This window comes from Chrysochloris asiatica, unplaced genomic scaffold, assembly GCF_000296735.1.
Source record: "Chrysochloris asiatica unplaced genomic scaffold, ChrAsi1.0 scaffold00012, whole genome shotgun sequence".
Lineage (NCBI taxonomy): Eukaryota > Metazoa > Chordata > Mammalia > Afrosoricida > Chrysochloridae > Chrysochloris > Chrysochloris asiatica.
In genome coordinates, this window is record NW_006408530.1 from 31,279,424 (window position 1) to 31,296,884 (window position 17,461).

Sequence of the window (17,461 nt, forward strand, 5' to 3'; positions counted from 1 at the left end):
GGGGGTGGCAGCGGTGGTGAGGTTGGCCCAGGATCGAACATTGTTTCGTTCTGCTGTGCAAGGGGTCGCTATGAGTCGGTTCCGACTCGATGGCACCTGACAACAACAACAACAAAACCCCATTGCAAGATGGATGGCTAATTTCAAAAACCCAGAAATTAATCGATGTTATGTAAAAATATTGTAACATAAGCACCATATTTCCTGGCATCCTCTATATTACATTGTAACTTTAATCATAGTAAACAGCTTTTTTTTTTTTTTTTTTTAATTAAATCTGTCCTGTCAAACATTTTGGTGTTGTCTATTTCTAGCAACTTTTAATCAAATAGTCCATGGAACAATGAACAGCTAATGGAGTTTCCTTAAAAACCAAAGTATGCTTTGAAATTATGATGAAGGAATAGAGCTTTTCTCATTTTCTTTTCATATTTAGAATTCAGGAAAGTTTTTCTAAAGCCCATTTATTTTAATATTGGTAGCTCTTTTATTTAATAATGAAGACAGTTTTCCACTTTAGTTTTTATAATAGTAAACCAAGTGTGAATTGGGCTTTTAGGGTTAACCAGATCACTTAGAATTACAGACTGACATCATTATCACTGGACTTCGGCAGTAACTTTAAGGTGGCAATTTAAAAACAAAATCATCTTTCTATATTTTATGAGCAACTTAAAAATTTTTAAGTTAATTTACAAATAACACAAAAAAATGTTATTTGTAAATTGGATTACCTCTCTTTTGTCATGTTTCTCATATTAATCATGATTTACTTCTTCAAAAGTATATATACATTTACATAATAAAGTATTGATAGGTTCTTAAATTATCATTGATTGCCATTAATGAAGGTTAATACCCAAATCAAAAAATTTAAAAATCAATCATTGGGGTCTTCTTAGCCCTTCTAGTATTAACATTTGAATAAATCAATAGCTTAAGATTTCTTGCACCCCCAGATAGTCTTTTAAGGCCATTCAAGAAATGATAGTATTTTAATTTCCATTGTTTTCACGGAATGTAAGTATATATTTTACTATTAACTGTGGAAAGTTTCAAAACACATATGAAAGTAGATTACTTTAATGAACTTCCATGCATTCCGTTTAGAATTTCAGTTTCAACTGCTGTCAACCCATGGCTAATTTTGTTCTTCCTGTTTTCCCACCCCTTATTTGAAGCAGCTTCACCTGTGATTTATCTATAAATAATTTAGCAAATACATACTTTTAAAATCTTAATATCATCCACAGCAGAAATTAAATTCTGCAGCAAACATTTGTGTTACACCTGTTGTGTATTGGGTAAGCACTATATTATAGGGATTATCAAGATGGGAAAGAAATAGGCACTCACCTAAACCAATTTACAGTAGACTGAGAATGGGGGTGATAAGACAGATGCTCATTAATTTAGTCTCCCTTGTTGGTAACAAGTGCTGTTAAGGGAGTACAAGTCAGATGTTTAATGCTTCATAAAATGTGTATTTTATATTTCTTAACCTTGTTGTTGTTAAGTGCCATGGAGTCAGTTCCAATTCATAGCTACCCTGTACAGGGCTTCCGAGGAGCAGCTGGTGAGTTTGAACCACCAACCTTGTGATTCAGCCCTACCTTGTGGTCCAGTGTTTATCCTACAGCACCACACCAGGATGCCAACCATGTTGTTGTTGTTGGTAAGTGCCATCGAGTAGGTTCCAACTCATAGCAACCCCTGTATAGGGTTTCTGAGGAGCTGCTGGTGAGGTTGAACTGCCAGCCTTGTGATTCACAGTCCAGTCTGATCCTACAACGCCACACCAGAAGTTCAGCCATGTTATCAGAATTGAATTATGAAGAAAGTTTTAACTTTTTAAATTCTACTGTGCTGACAAACAACCTGAGATTATGAAATGGTGTTAAACACTTTAAGTATTTAAATTTTATTTAACTTAAATAATTTCTTGATAACACTTTTCTTGGTTCAAAGAATGATTTTTCTGATTCAAAGAATGAGTTTTCATACTGCCAGAGTGACCTCTTGTGGGGGAAACGTTTATCTCATGTATTTTTATTAACTAATAAAATCACTGTGCAAATAGGTTTCAGACTGAAATTCAAACGGTGAATAAACAATTCCCATGTGAACCATTCAAGTTCTTGGAGCCAACTTTAAGACTAGAGTATTGTGAAGCATTGGCTATGCTTAGGGAAGCTGGAATTGAAATGGGCGATGAAGAAGATCTGAGGTTTGTCTTTGTGAATTTTTTTTTAAACTTTAGTAATGTAAGTTTAAGGTGTGAAAGAATTACTATGTTAATGAATAATAATTTGGGTGGTTTTTGGGTTTTGGGGGGAGGGGAGGAGGAGTGGGTTTTTTTCACCCAGATAATAAACATCCCTTTTAGTAATTTTAGGATATAAAGTGATGCTTTGTTTTGTTTAAATAAAATATTATTAAGTTTAATGTTGTTTGCCTAAACTTAAGTAAGTTTCATTGTAAATGTAAGTTTTCATTTTTTCCCCTCAAATTTACAACCCTTTAAAGAGTATAAGGATTTTTTTTTTTACTGTGGTTTCACCATCTAAAAATAATGGATTATCTAAATTTGGTTCATACAATATATCATTTTGAAACATAACTATATAATTTAGTAAAGATTAAAACATGTTGTCTACTTAAGTTTTATTCAGAGGTTCCAAAATTGCAATGTTTTATTTAAAGCATTATAGCAGTACACAGGGGTACAAGAGAGAATATAGGTGCAGTAATTTGGTAATTGCTCTTAAATACAAAGAGAAGCTAACATTAGTTAACACTTGACTATAGAAATTTAATGTGTTTGTATAAGCACTTTCACATTTTGTTGTTAAGTGCTGTCAAGTCATAGTAACCCTGTGTAGGATTCCTGAGGCTTAAAAATCTTTAAGGGAGCAAGAAAGCCTCATCCTTCTCCCTGGGAGTTGCTGGTGGGCTCAAACTATGGACCTTGTGGTTCTCAGTCCAGTGCTTATCATTTGTAGCCACCGTTTTAGAGACTTGAAAATACTGACTTTTATTTTATAAACCCCTCCATAAAGAATAAAGGAGCTCCGGTAGCATAGTGGTTACAAATCGGATTGTGAACCACAAGGTCAGCAGTTCGAAACTACCAGCTGTACCTCAGGAGAAAGATGAAGCTTTCTGCTCCTGTAAAGATTTATAGCTTCAGAAACCCTGTACAGGATCGCTGTGAGACGGAACCTACTCCACGACACATAACAACAACATAAAGAATAACAAACAAGAGGAAATCATCTTAAAATGGAAAATAATTCAATGGCAAGACTAGTGTAAACTTTTATGTTATTGTGGAAAACCATTACATTCTTGATTACTTCTAAATCATTGAATTGCTAAATTCTGTTTATAGTTTTTAGTGGAATGTTATTGAACAGCACCTATTGGTTTTCAACAGCAATTGTTGTTTTTTTAATAAGGCAAGGGGATAGACAACTGTTCAGGCTAAATCTTTTATTCTTTGAGAATTTAGAGGTGTTACGTTATAAAGTTAGCTTATAACTGTTTTAAGTTACTGTTTGATTATCAAACACCTGATTTTGTGTTTCTTTTCCAGTACACCAAATGAAAAACTTTTGGGTCGTTTGGTAAAAGAAAAGGTAGGACTTTTTTGTACACGCGGAATTTCTTCTAAATCTGAAATGTGTCCTGGTGCTACATAACTGTCACAGAGGGAAATAATCTTTCTAGTACGGTATGATTCCTGGATAAATAAAAGCCAAAGTTGGGTATTTCTTTTTTAAGTGGGCAGGGGGCTACCTAGAATATTGAAAATTATATAGACAGGCCCCGCCCATCATGTACTGTTTATATTAAGATGTCGTCAATAAAAGTGATAATCTCTGTCAGATTATTTAGAAAGGATTTCAAAATGATTGGAAGCTATTTAGAAACTGTCTCCTAGCATACTGGGGAAGAAAAGAATGTGCTTCCTTTTTTCCTTTGATGTGAAAGCTACTTTTCTATTGTATTTTCTAAAACTCCAGAAAAGGTAAAGGTAAAAACCAGTCTTAGTGTGGCCTTTTTTTTTTTTAGAAATTGTGTAATGAAAACAGTTCTTGGGCTCCTCCTGCTGGTTGCACTCAAAACTGTTGAACTGACTGGGGAACTCGGATATTTCTGGAATTGTACAGTACTGACATTATAACCATAAACATGCTGTTTCAGTATGACCAATTCCAGTCTGTCAGCTGTTGACATTCTCTGCAATCTCCAATTTTAGCAAAAATGTTTAAAGTCAAAATCCGTTGAAATGTTATTTAAATGAGGTCACATTATGGTCTAATAAAAGTTACAATTTTATGCTAACATCATTTCAGTTGTAGCTTTCATTGTAAAAAACTGCCAAACTTTTTTTAGATATCTAAGAACAACTAATTATTGGGAAAATACGGCATACTTTTTGGTGATGAATATTGTATAAAATGTCCAAGTCTTCCCAAAATAACATACATTTTAATGTAAGTTTAGTTAAATGAACCCAAAGAAATTTGAAATAATTGAACAAAACAGTGTTAAAATGCTTTTTAAAAATTAATGACCCAGAATAGCAAAGGGGAAAAAAACAAGAATTAAAGATGTTTTGCATAATATATAATGGGGGAGATGTTAGAAAAGGATTACATGTCAAAAGAAACAGGAAAATGAATTTTTACACTATGAATGAATAGTAAACAGCTCTTGAAAATTAAGTACTAGAAGAATTCATAAATCCTGACAGATGCTGTAGCATACATGTTATATCTTTTTTTAAAACAGGATAATTAATCAATTTTACGAGGGTGAGTCAAAATTTTTCCACACTCTGGCTGTAGAATTTATTTTACTCAACATTTTAAAAAGACACATCATTTTTCAACATAATTTCCTTGCTTTTCAGTACTTTGTCCATCTGTCAATAAGCTTTCATATTCCTTTATTAAAAAAATGTTTTAGTCCGAGCTGTGAGCCATGAATGCACTGCTGTCTTCATTTCTTCATCAGAGGTAAATCGCCATCCTCAAAAAGCTGCTTTCAGGGGATGAAACAGGTGAAAGTCTGATGGAGCAAGATGAGGACTATAGAAAGGATGTTTAACACCTCAAAACAAAGTGTTTGCAGAATGTCAACAGTGTGGGCACAGGTGCATTGTCAAGATCACAACACCCTTGGATAGCAAGCCTGTACATTTAATGTGAAATTTAGGCTTCAGCTCTTCAGTGAGCATCTCACCGTAATGAGCACTTGATTGTTCAACCTTTTTCCAGATAGCTTTCCAATATTAGCCCTTGAGAATCCCAGAAAACTGTAAGCATCAATTTTCCATCTGATGTGTTTGAACTTTTTCTTGGTCAGTGATTAAAGATGTTTGCATTCCATCCTCTGCTGTGTAGTCTCAGGCTCATCATAGTCATGAATGAGTTCATGTCTCGTCACCAGTAACAATTTTTTTTTTTTTTTTTTTAAGAAACTTTTACTTTGTTTCAAGTATCAGTCCAAATTTTGTTTGCAGGTATTCAAAAGCTTCTGTTTATGCTCTTCCGTGAGTTGTTTTGGTGTCCACCTTGCACAAACTTTTAGAAACCCTGTGGATGATTTTATAGGCATAGCCGTGGCTGATTTGCAAATGATTTGCTACTGTCACTCATCTGTTTGCCAGAATCCTTTCACCTGCACATTCACTCAGTGTTGCCCTCAGACAGGTGTCTAAATGTAAATGGAGTGTGGATAATTTGTGACTCGTCCTTGTATTTTGTTGTTGTGTGCCGTGAAGTCGGTTCTAATTCATAGCAACCCTGTACAGGGTTTCTGAGGCTGTAAATCTTTACGGGAGCAGAAAGCCTCCTCTTTCTCCCGCAGAACAGCGGGTAGTTTGGAATTGCTGACCTTGCGGCCTGCAGCCTGATTCGTACCACTACGCTACCAGAGCTCCTTTCATATACAGTGTGATTAACAGTAGTTTTGAAGAACAAAAAATTATATATTAAAAAATACAAGAAAAATAATTACTAAATTGTTGACTTTTTAAAAACATGTATTTTAATTGCATTTATTATTTTTCTAGTATGATACAGATTTTTATATACTTGATAAGTATCCCTTGGCTGTACGACCTTTCTATACCATGCCTGACCCAAGAAATATTGTAAGTAATATGGTTTTAAATAGCATGTTTAGGAGAAAAGAAAAACTTTGTCAATTTATCAAATTTATAATGGAATAATGATATTAATTCATAGTTTCAGTGAACACATTGTTATACATATTATTACTGTTTTCTGCTTGTAACGGATCAAAATGATACTGTGAAATTTGAATATTCTAGCAAATTTGTCCTGAATACCTATATTAAAAATCATTTTCATTGTCAGTTTTCAATCTCTTATTATCAGGGGAGGGGATCACATAAGCAAACATTAGTAGCATATAATTATATCATTGACCTTGACTTGGGAAGTCACATTCGGCCCTAGAAGTTAATCATTTAAGTGATGTCTTGTTGCTTTTTGCTGTTTTCCGCTACAGCGGTTCCCTAACTTTAGTGTGCATCAACATCATTTGAAGGACTTGTAAAAATGTAAATTGCTAGGCAGTACCCCCAGAGTTTCTAATACTGTAAGTCTGGCTCATATGAGGCCTGAGAATTTGCATTTCTAATAAGTTCCCAAGTAATGCTGAGACTTTCGGTCCAGGAACAACCTTTTATATAAACCACTATTGGAAAGGAGTCCTGGTGGCACAGTAGTTAAGTGCTCGACTACTAACCAAAAGGTCAGTGGTTTGAACCCATCAGCTACTCTGTGGGAAAAAGATGTGGCACTCTGCTTCAGTAGAGATTGGTGGTGTTGTTAAGTTCCTTTGAGTCAATTCTGACCCATAGCAACCCTGTATAGGGTTTCCAAGGAGTAACTGGTAAGTTTGAACCACTGACCTTGCAGTTCAAATGACTTTGCAGTCTGATGCATTAGCCCACAGCGCCACATCAGGACTCCTCAGTAAAGAGTACAGCCTTGGAAATTCTATGGTCTTTCTCCTCTGTCCTATACATTCTCTATGAGTTAGAAGTGACTTGAGGGCAACGGATATTTTTTGGGATACGGGAATAAGTTAGAACTGCTGTTATCAGACACTTGATAGGGAATAGATTATTGTTGTTATGTGCCGTGGAGTCGGTTCCGACTCATAGCGACCCTGTACAGGGTTTCCAAGGCTGTAAATCTTTACGGGAGCAGAAAGCCTCATCTTTCTCCTGAGGAACAGCTGGTAGTTTCTAACTGCCAACCTTGTGGTTCGCAGCCAGATTCGCAACCACTATGCTACCAGAGCTCCTTAGGGAACATTAATTTTCAGTTTACTTTCCTTTAAGAAATGTTTAATCTAAAAATAACTAACATTTGTTAATAACTTAAGGTCCAAAAATGACCCCAAAAAGTCCACATTGAAAGCATTTCAGATAAAATGTGAAATAAGGACTAGCACCACTTCCTAGAAGTTATCTATAGTACTCTGATTTATTATGGAGGGAGGGGGGGTATAACATCCCAGAAGTGAGACTTTATGGCATAGCCCTCAATATAGAACAGTAGGTTCTTTGAAACAGGTTACATCATTAATTGTAGGAGAAAATGGAGTTGATCTTAATGCAAAGTAATTTTTTCCCACCTTCATTTAACTGGATGGTAGCCACATGAAGAGTAGTGATGTTTGTTTTGTGTTTCCTACAGAAACAGTCTAACTCTTATGATATGTTTATGAGAGGGGAGGAAATATTGTCGGGAGCTCAAAGAATCCATGACCCTCAACTGCTAACAGAGAGAGCCGTACATCATGGAATTGGTAAATAGCTTCAATATATTTAGGAGAGTAGTCTAAAAAAACCTAAAGACTTCAGAAACAATTTTTTTAAATAATTTAAATTTTTTTCTTGTTTAATATATATACACAGCAAAACATATACCAATTCAACAGTTTCTCCAGGTAACATGTTTATTTATTTGTTTTAGATTTAGAGAAAATTAAGGCTTACATCGATTCTTTCCGCTTTGGAGCACCTCCTCATGCCGGTGGAGGGATTGGTAATATTTTTTTTTAATATCATGTCATACTAGTTTCCAACCTTAGATTCATTTGACAAGATAACATTAAACATTAGAATTTAAAAAGTAAATATTGTATATTGCTAATGCTTACAAATAAGGTCATAAATGGTAAGTACAATACAACTTAAAGAATTTGTAAAAGTGAAATTTTTTCCCAAGGAACAATATATACAAGAGATAAAATGAGTAACTAAAAAAAAAGAAAGAAAATGAATAACTAACTTAATGTAATAAAATTCTAGCCGTTGCTTTTTCTCATAAGAATTTAGAAATAAAATGTCTTATAAATTATCATTTTTCTCTGTATCCTTGGGCTCATTCAGATTAGCCCAAATTAAAGCTCTCCCTTGAATTAGTTCAACTAATATTTGATTGACATCTATGGCCACTTCAAGAGTACAAGTAATTTTAAATGAGGAAATGTTTGACCATCTGAACTCTTGACAAGAGTGTGCATATCAAAGAATATTAAAAAGAATTCTGGATATATAGGATTGTTTTGGATTTTGGTAAATAAATAGAGTCACTCTTCTGTAGTTAGGTTCTGTAGGTCCCTACGAATATGAATTAGGGAAACCTAGCCTGTCTGTTCAGCCTCAGCTGGGATTTTATTTTGCTTCTCTACACTGACACATATTTAAGACTGACCATAACCAAGAGTATTTTTAACAAATAGGATTTGCAAATATAGTATCTGTAACTAATGAGGATCAACTCTAATATATATAAATATACAGAATTTCAAATGAAACAGTTACAATACCTAAATAACTTTTCATTCTTTTTTTATTGCTATGTAGAATCCATTGAAAAGGGTACTCCATAATTTTGATAGCCCGCTTCCTATTGGTGAACATGGCTTTGTTGCCAACCTTTTGTTATTATAAACAAGGCTACACTGAATATATAACTTAAAATTTTAATGAGAAATTTAGGGCTATTTTCTCTTAACTCAGTAAAAACGTTTTACTTGCTTATTTCCTAACTTTTGTGATTGACCTTATGAATAAGGAAGCTTGAATGATTATAACTTGGTTTTGCATGCTTGTTTTAGGGGGACACATTTCAAAATGCTACCTTTTGTGTGTGTGTGTGTGATTTCAGTGAATGTTTACAACGCAAATTGGTTTTCCTTTCAACCATTCATACACGTGACATTGATTATAATCCCCACAGTATAACAGCACTCTGTTTTCTGTTACTGTTTACATTAGTCCTTCTTTCTTATCCTTTCCTGCCATCTGACCTTAATCCTTCGGCAAATGCTGCTGCCCTTTTGATCTCTCATATGGTTGATTGTTCTAAGTGTACGCCTTTGGTGTTCTCCACATAGGCATGTCTGTCATTTAGCTGAAATTAAGCTAGGGTGTTTTTTTTTTTTTTTTTCATGTTTTTTGTGTTTTGTTCCACGTTTTCCTCCCATTCTATGTAGGACTTTCAGAGTGGCATCAGTAGTAGCTGGGCACCATCTAGTTCTTCTGTTCTCAGGTTATGGAGACGGGTTCACAAGGTCCATTCGTCCTTTGGACTAACTGTTTTCTTGTGTCTTTGATTTTCTTTTGTTTTCTGTCTCTCCTTGTTAATTAAGTTTTAAGAAGAAGATAAATTATTTTTTAACAGTAGTCTTAAAGTACATTACTATAATATAACAGGGTTCAAGTTTGTATCTGTAGATACTTTTTGGTGAGCAATAGCAGTCTTTAGAATTAGAATTTATTGCTTTACAAAATATTGTGTGACCTTACCTTCTTTATGTGAGATGTTAGTCTTTGTTACATACAAAATTTTTCAGTAGTTCTGATCTGCTTCTTAAATGATGCTTGTTCTAACTCAGTCTGTTTTCTACACTCAAAACATTTACTCTTATGATCTTTTATGTTAAGGGTCAACCTGTAATATGTAAGTATAATGAAATAAATTTCTAATACTTTCATTTATAAACTTTCTTGGAAGTTTATTACAGGAAGTATCAGAAATGTATTACAAACTTCCTTGGAAGTTTATTACATTCATTTTAGAATTTGGTATCATTTGAAAACATAGTTTTTAAAGTAGTTTTGCTTTGTATAGTTTAAATCATAAACTTTAGACATTTACTTAGAATTTTATATATTTATAGTTCATTTTCACTGTGTCTCCCATTTCTTTCTTTCCTACATGCAATATAATCTCTGTTTCTGAATTGATACCGAAAACATTTGATTTCGAGTAGACTCAAGATCACAGAAGTCACTTTCGTTCATCACAAAGAAAATATTTTGTTAAGCAATAATGTTATATTGGTTGTTCTAAATAAGTAAGACCCTTAGAGGTTTTCAGAAAAGGAATTAATGATAATTTTATTTTCCCCAGGGTTGGAACGAGTGACTATGCTGTTTTTGGGATTACACAATGTCCGTCAAACCTCGATGTTCCCTCGTGATCCTAAGCGACTCACTCCTTAAAAAAAGCTTTCCATTGACCTGCTTTTGATCAGGCTTTACCTTAGGCCCTTAAAATATGCAATAGAATAAATTTCTTATCTAAAGTGCCACAATGGGTTTTTTTCCTTATTAATTCAGTATAGGCTAATTTAAAAGAAAGATTTGTTTAACATTGGACATGCTTCAGTAGGAAATGCTTGAATATTGTAATGAGAAATTCATATGGATTTGTTGAAATTTCATATTCCATTACCATAATAAATGTTAACAACAATCTTAAAACAGTTTAGATTATGCAATTTTTTCTTTCCTATCTTAAATGACCACAAAATTGATGTCTTAAATTTTCAGTATGTGAAATGTTTTTTAAATTATGATAATATTGATTGATAAAAGAACTGTTGGAGAAGTACCAGAGACGTTTGTGAATATGGAATTGGCTTGTAATGGAGAATTAGACAGAAAGTATCCATTCTTAGAAATTATGCCCAGAAGTCTATACATAAAGCAGGTAATATTCAATATAATATTGCATTAGATTATTATATTCTAAATCAGAGTTTCAATAAAATTTTTAAATTAATTATGCTTTGTCTTGGTATAATTTCATGGCAGTCTGATTTTATAACTGCTTCTTGGTATTTATAATTTAGAAAAAGAAAAATAACTGGTTTAAATAAATGTTTAAAAACATGTCTTTTTTAATGTATATCCACATCAAAATTTAAGTTCAGATCAATGTAAATGGACAGTCTTAAAACTGAAGGCAAGGGTTGGGTATCAAAGTTTATTTCCCATGGGTTAAAAATATTGCAAGATTTTCTGTTTTGTTTTTAACTGGTATTTACTTAGTGTATGTCATAAAAAAGCACGTCCATCTTCTCCACCAAAAAGAAATTTCTGTGTAAGCATAATCAGACGGAGTCCTGGTGTGGCTCTATAGGATCAGCACTAGACTGCTAACCACAAGATCAGCAGTTCAAACCCACCAGTCGCTCCTCGGAAACCCTATATAGGATCGCTATGAGTCAGAACCAACTCCATAGCACTTAACAAAACAAAGCATTATAAACATCTTATCTAGAGTATTTATATATAAGTTGTGTCATATTTTAAGCTTTGAGTTGCTAACCACAAAATTGGTAGTTCAAACCCACCAGCTGTTCCAGAAGAAAGATTTACAACCTCTGCAACCCTACGGAGTAGTTCTGCTTTGTCTTATAAGGTGCTGTGTGCCAGGATAGACTCAAGGGCAGTGCACAGAATGTTTATTTTTAATTATGAACAACAGGCAGAAACATAAAAAGGTAGGAAGCTACCCCTGGAGCATAAACCTCTGCCCTTTTTTTAAAACTAGAAAGAACATTAGGTTTTTTCCCATCTAGAAGTGTGGTTAGTTAGCACTGGACTGCTAACCACATGGTCAGCAGTTCATACCCACCAGCAGCTCCTCAGAAACCCTATGCAGGGTCACTGTGAGTCAAAATTGACTCAACAGCACTTAAGAAGTTTATGAAAATTGAGACTCAAAAATGGCAGGCTAGGCAGACACACTACACAGCGCCCCTAAAACAAAAATGTAGGAGGTCAAATGACAGATGTCAGTCCTGGAAGCCTGAGATTCAAAAGGAAAAGTCAGAAAAATGGATTGAATACTTACTGGGAGGAGAGGTTGAACAGGAATGGTGAAAGGAGACTGGCTGGTGAGCAAACACATTGCCAGTCAGACACAGTGTGGCTATCTTCAACTTTTGTGAGTAGCTAGGAAGACAGGTGGGGGCCTGTTGGCATGGATTCACATGGCCGATAGAAAGGGTGGGATTTCTTCTTCCCGAAGTTCCTTGGAGACCAGCAGTGTGAGAGTGGCCGGCCACCACCAGCAATTTAGAACTGCATGGTTGTAAGGGGGGTGCAAGCAGTGCTGTCTTGGCACTGAGATCCAGGTGGAATCTGCTCCAGACCTACAGAACCGCAGGAATACTCATCAGCTGGCCTCTAGTCCTAACACACCAGCACCTTAAGGGTCTCCACAGATTGGGTAACCCTAAACATAGACAGCACCTAGGCCCATAGGAACTCCATCTAGGGCCAGAAACTCAGCGTCACATGCCTCTCCCACCCCGTCATGAGCTGTGTTGGAGAATACGAAAGAAAAAAGAATAATAAGAACATAGTGCTGGTATTGTTCATTGTTGTTCATTGTGGATGTCAGTTTTTGTAGACTCATGTTAACATGGGTGGCAGGGCAGGCAATATACAACAAGAAAGTTGGCAGAGGTAAGATGAAAGTAGCAGAAGACATAAAGGAATGCAATAGTTAAAGATGTTAACAGATGGTATGTGGAGGGATTGCAATCATTGTAATGAAGCAAAGTATATGATTTGTTGAATGTAAAACTGATGATCTGCTTCTAAACCTTCACTCAAGTCACAAAAACTTTTTTAAAAAATACTATAAAGCATCTTCTCAGATCACAACACTATACAGATAGAAATGAACAACAGGAAAGTGAAAGGGGAAAATCAAATACATGGAAATTGAATGCGCTAATCTTTATTATTTCTTGATAAAGAGTTAAAGTTACTGGGTAATAGAAGAAAAAATGTATTAATTTTCTTGAATGAAACAAGAACAAAAACACAATATACCAAAACCTTTGGGACACAAGCAGTGCTTAGAGGTCAATTTGTAGCATTAATCCAAAAAGAATTCAGAACCAAAACCAACACTTTAACCCAACACCTCCAAAAATTAGAAAAAGAGCAGCAAAGTAAACCTACAACCACAAGAAGAAATAAAGGTTAGAGCATAAATACATGCTCTGATTGGTGACCATGCGCGTCACCGATAAGGCGAAGTGAGGGACAAACAGCAATGAAGTGGTGAGCTAAGCCCTACAATATTCAATAGACTTCTGTGAACCCGGGTGAAGACCTGGTTAGCCAGCAGTGTGGCAAGACCTGGGGACTCTTGGGCCCAGAGTCAGTGACATAGCCACAGAGGACTTGAGTGGAGAGTGAAGTGTCCAGCTGATAATAAAAGAGGGCATATGCATAAGAACACCCACACTTGGCAGATAATACCCACTTATCCTGACTTCAGTGACTGGATGATCAGAGCTCAACCAGAAGTAAAAAGAAGAGGGGAAAAAAAAGTATTCTCATACAATTTGATAAACTTGACCTACAACCTAAGGAAGCAGTAGCTCAAAAGAGGGAATAAATCCTTACAGCAAGAATCATTCCCACCCCCTTGACACACAGAGTATACAGGGATGGGCAACTTGGACATTAGCTACCCAAACTGGGGGGCTACAAAGGTAAGAAGTGACTGGCTTACAAGCTTTCAAGAGGAAACCTAGATCCAGAGGGCCTGGAGGAAGGTAGACTCTCCAGTGAGTAATATCCAATCTGTCTAGGCGGGGCTGGTGCAATGAAATGCAGACGGGTCTCTTGTGATACAACAGTGAATAATTGTTATCAGGACTGATTGTGAGGGTTGGAAATGTAAAGGTAGATGTTTTATAGCAAGGAGGGAAGTAATTAACTTTTCAGTCTAGGAGCGGAGGTCCCTAGGACCATCAAGGGAGAAGAGCGGAGAGCGGGACCCTACCCAGAGAAGCAGTGATGCCTGAAATGGAGGCAGAGATGATGAAGTGGAGCCATGGGTCAGCTGGAGACTTTAGATCCAGAGAGGGAAAGCAACTTTGTGCTGAAGACCTGGGGGGATGTGGGGGGCGAAGGATTGCAGGGTATACCCTTTGGTTGGTTAATGATGCATTGAGACGATATACAAGAGAATGAATGTAAAATTAATATTCTCCCATGTAAACTATCACATAATTCACAATAAAACATTTAAGGAAAAAAAGTGAGTTTTGCACAAATGAAAATAAATAAAAATAAACTATATTCTCAATACCTAGTAAAAAAAAAATTGAAAACAGAAAAAGAACAAGAAAATAAGTTGGTTCTTTGAGAGAATAAAATTAACAAGTCATTGGCAAATCTAAAAAGAAAAGAAAGAATATGCAAATAAGAAATGATATGGGTGACACATCACAACAGAATCAAAGGAAATAAAAGGGATAATGATTGAATACTATGAAGACTTGTACTCCAACAAATTTGAAAATCCAGAAGAAATTAGCAAATTTCTAGAAACATGACTTATCTAAATTAACACCTACTGAAGTAAAAAACTTGGACATACAATAAAGAAAAAAATTAAAATGATGAAGTCATTTAAAAAAATCCCTAATAAAAAAGTCTGGGCACAGATGGCTTTACTAATAAATTCTATCAAACACTGAGAGAACTGCCACCAAGTCTCTACACACTATTTCAGAATGTAGAAAAGAATGGAAAAGTCTCAAGTTCATTTTATGTAGCTAGCATAACCCTAATGTCAAAACTTGGCAAAGACATCACTAAAAGAAAATTCTAAATCAATAGCCATCAGAGAAAAGGAAATCAGGAAAACAATATCATTTATAATAAGTCACACAAAACATTAAATATTTAGGAATAAATGCAACCAGGGAAACAAAAGACCTATACAAAGAAAACAAAAGAGTACTACAAAACACCAGAAGAGACCTACAAAACTGGAAGAATATACTATGATCATGAATAGGAAGACTTAACATTGTGCAAGGGTTAACATTACCTAACAAAATCTATAGATAAAATGCAATTCCAAAACCCAGATTTCTACTTCATGCTTTAAAGAGATAGAAAAACTGATCACTAACTTTATATGGAAAAAGGTCTCAGATAAGCAAAGCATTACTAAAAACGAAAAGCAAAGCCTCTCACTTCCTGATCTCAAAACCTACTACACAATCACAGTAGTCAAAGCAGCCTAATACTGACACAATAAGAGACACATCAGTCAGTGGTACATAACTGACAATCCAGCAGTAAATCATCCACCTATAGTCAGGTGACCTTCATCAAAAGGCCAAAACACATTACATGGGGAAGAGATAGTCTCTTCCACAAATGGTGCTGGTAAAAATGGAAATCCATTTACAGAATAAAACAAAACCATACATGAAAATGAACTCAATGTAGATTAAACACCTAAATGTAAAATACAGAATTATAAAGATCATCAATGAAAATGAAAAAACAGGCTGTGGTCTTTGATCTTCATCACTAAGTATTTTAAGTCCTCTTCACTTTCAGCAAGCAAGGTTGTTTGCCTATTGTAGGTTGTTAAAGAGTATTTCCCTACTCCTGATGTTACGTTTTTCTTCATATAACCCAGCTTCTCGGATTATTTGCTCATCATACAGATTGAGTAAATATGGTAAAGGATACAACCCTGCATACACCTTTTCTAATTTTAAACTATTCAGTGGACTTGTTCCGGTCGAACAACAGCTTTCAGCATGAATTGAATCTCAATGTAAAGAAAACAAAAATCCTTACCACTGGACCAAGAAACAACATCCATATCAATGGAGAAAAGATTGAAGTTGTCAAAGACTTCATTTTGCTGGGATCAACCATCAATATTCATGGAAGCAGCAGTCAAGAAATCAAACGACATATTAGACAAATCTGTTGCACAAGACCTCTTTAAAATGTTCAAGAGCAAAGATGTCAGTTTGAGGACTAAAGGGTGCCTGACCCAAGTCATGGTATTTTAAATAACCTCATATGCATGCGAAAGTTGGACAGTGAATAAGGAAGACTGTAGAAGAATTGATGTATTTGAGTTATGGTGTTGAAGAATACAAAAGAAAAAACAGATTATTAACAAGAACATAGCACTGTTATTGTTAATTGTCATTCATTGTTATTGTTCATTGTGGATGTCAGTTATTGTAGACTCATGGAGACCTGATAATGTTGAACTGCTCTATAGGATTTTCAAGAATATGACCTTTCAGGAGCAGATTGCCACAGGCCTGTCTTCCAAGGTGTCTCTGAGTGGGTGTGATCCACTTACCTTTCAGCTATTAGTTGAGTACTTTACCTGTCTGTGCCACCTATGCACTTAATAAGAAAAGTGTTGTTATTGTTAAGTGCCTTCGAGTCTACTTGATTCATAACAAACTTATGCTCATATAGAATAGAACAAAAACTGCCCAGTCCTGCACCATCCTCACAATTGACGTCACACTTGAACCCATTGCTGCTGCCACTGTTTCAATCCATCTTATTGTGGATCTTTCTCTTTTTCACTGACTCTCCACTTTACCAAGCATGATGTCCTTCTCCAGGGACTGGTCCCTCCTGACAATATGTCCCAAGTATGAGATGAAGTCTGGCCATTCTGACTTTTAAGGAGCGTTCTTGTACTTCTCCCAACAAAGATTTGTTTGTTCTTCTGGCAGTCCTTGTTAAGTGCCGTTGAGTCGGTTCCGACCCATAGCGACCCTGTACAGGGTTTCCGAGGGTGTAAATCCTTACGGGAGTAGAAAGCCTCATCTTTCTCCCGCAGAGCGGCTGGTAGTTTCGAACCACTGGCCTTAAGGTTCACAGCCCGATTCGTAAAGTCCTTAGGACTTTCAATATTCTCCTCCAACACCATAACTCAAATGAATCCACTCTTCTGTGGTCTTCCTTATTTATTGTCCAACGTGCACATGCATATGAGGCAACTGAAAATATCATGGCTTGGGTCAGGTGCACTTTAGTCCTCAAACTGACATCTTTGCTATCATATTCATATCCTATTTAACCCTGTTGAGAACCAATTCACCGTAAACCTATTTGTCTCTGAAATATTTTCTATAAAAATGTTTATGTAGATAAGATTCGTAAGATTCAGTAGTGAATAACTGTTATCATGACTAATTGCGACTGTCACAAATGTAAAGGTAGAAGTTTTGTAACCAAAAAAAGGGGAGTGATTAATCTTACAGTCCAGAAACAGAGGACCCTAGGACCATCAAGAGAGGAACACAC

At 35.5% G+C, this 17,461-nt stretch overlaps 1 protein-coding gene across 2 annotated transcripts in view; it reads left to right on the plus strand.

The window, feature by feature from the left end:
• DARS (aspartyl-tRNA synthetase) overlaps window positions 1-10,562 on the plus strand; it is a 74,182-nt gene extending 63,620 nt beyond the window's left edge. For both annotated transcript variants that reach the window (XM_006834574.1, XM_006834575.1), the window contains 6 exons: window positions 2,081-2,227; window positions 3,596-3,638; window positions 6,083-6,163; window positions 7,743-7,854; window positions 8,022-8,093; window positions 10,470-10,562. In XM_006834574.1, coding sequence (XP_006834637.1) covers window positions 2,081-2,227; window positions 3,596-3,638; window positions 6,083-6,163; window positions 7,743-7,854; window positions 8,022-8,093; window positions 10,470-10,561 — 547 coding nt within the window. In that variant the 3' untranslated portion in view covers window position 10,562. The remainder of the gene's footprint in view (window positions 1-2,080; window positions 2,228-3,595; window positions 3,639-6,082; window positions 6,164-7,742; window positions 7,855-8,021; window positions 8,094-10,469) is intronic.
• Window positions 10,563-17,461: the final 6,899 nt, after the last annotated feature.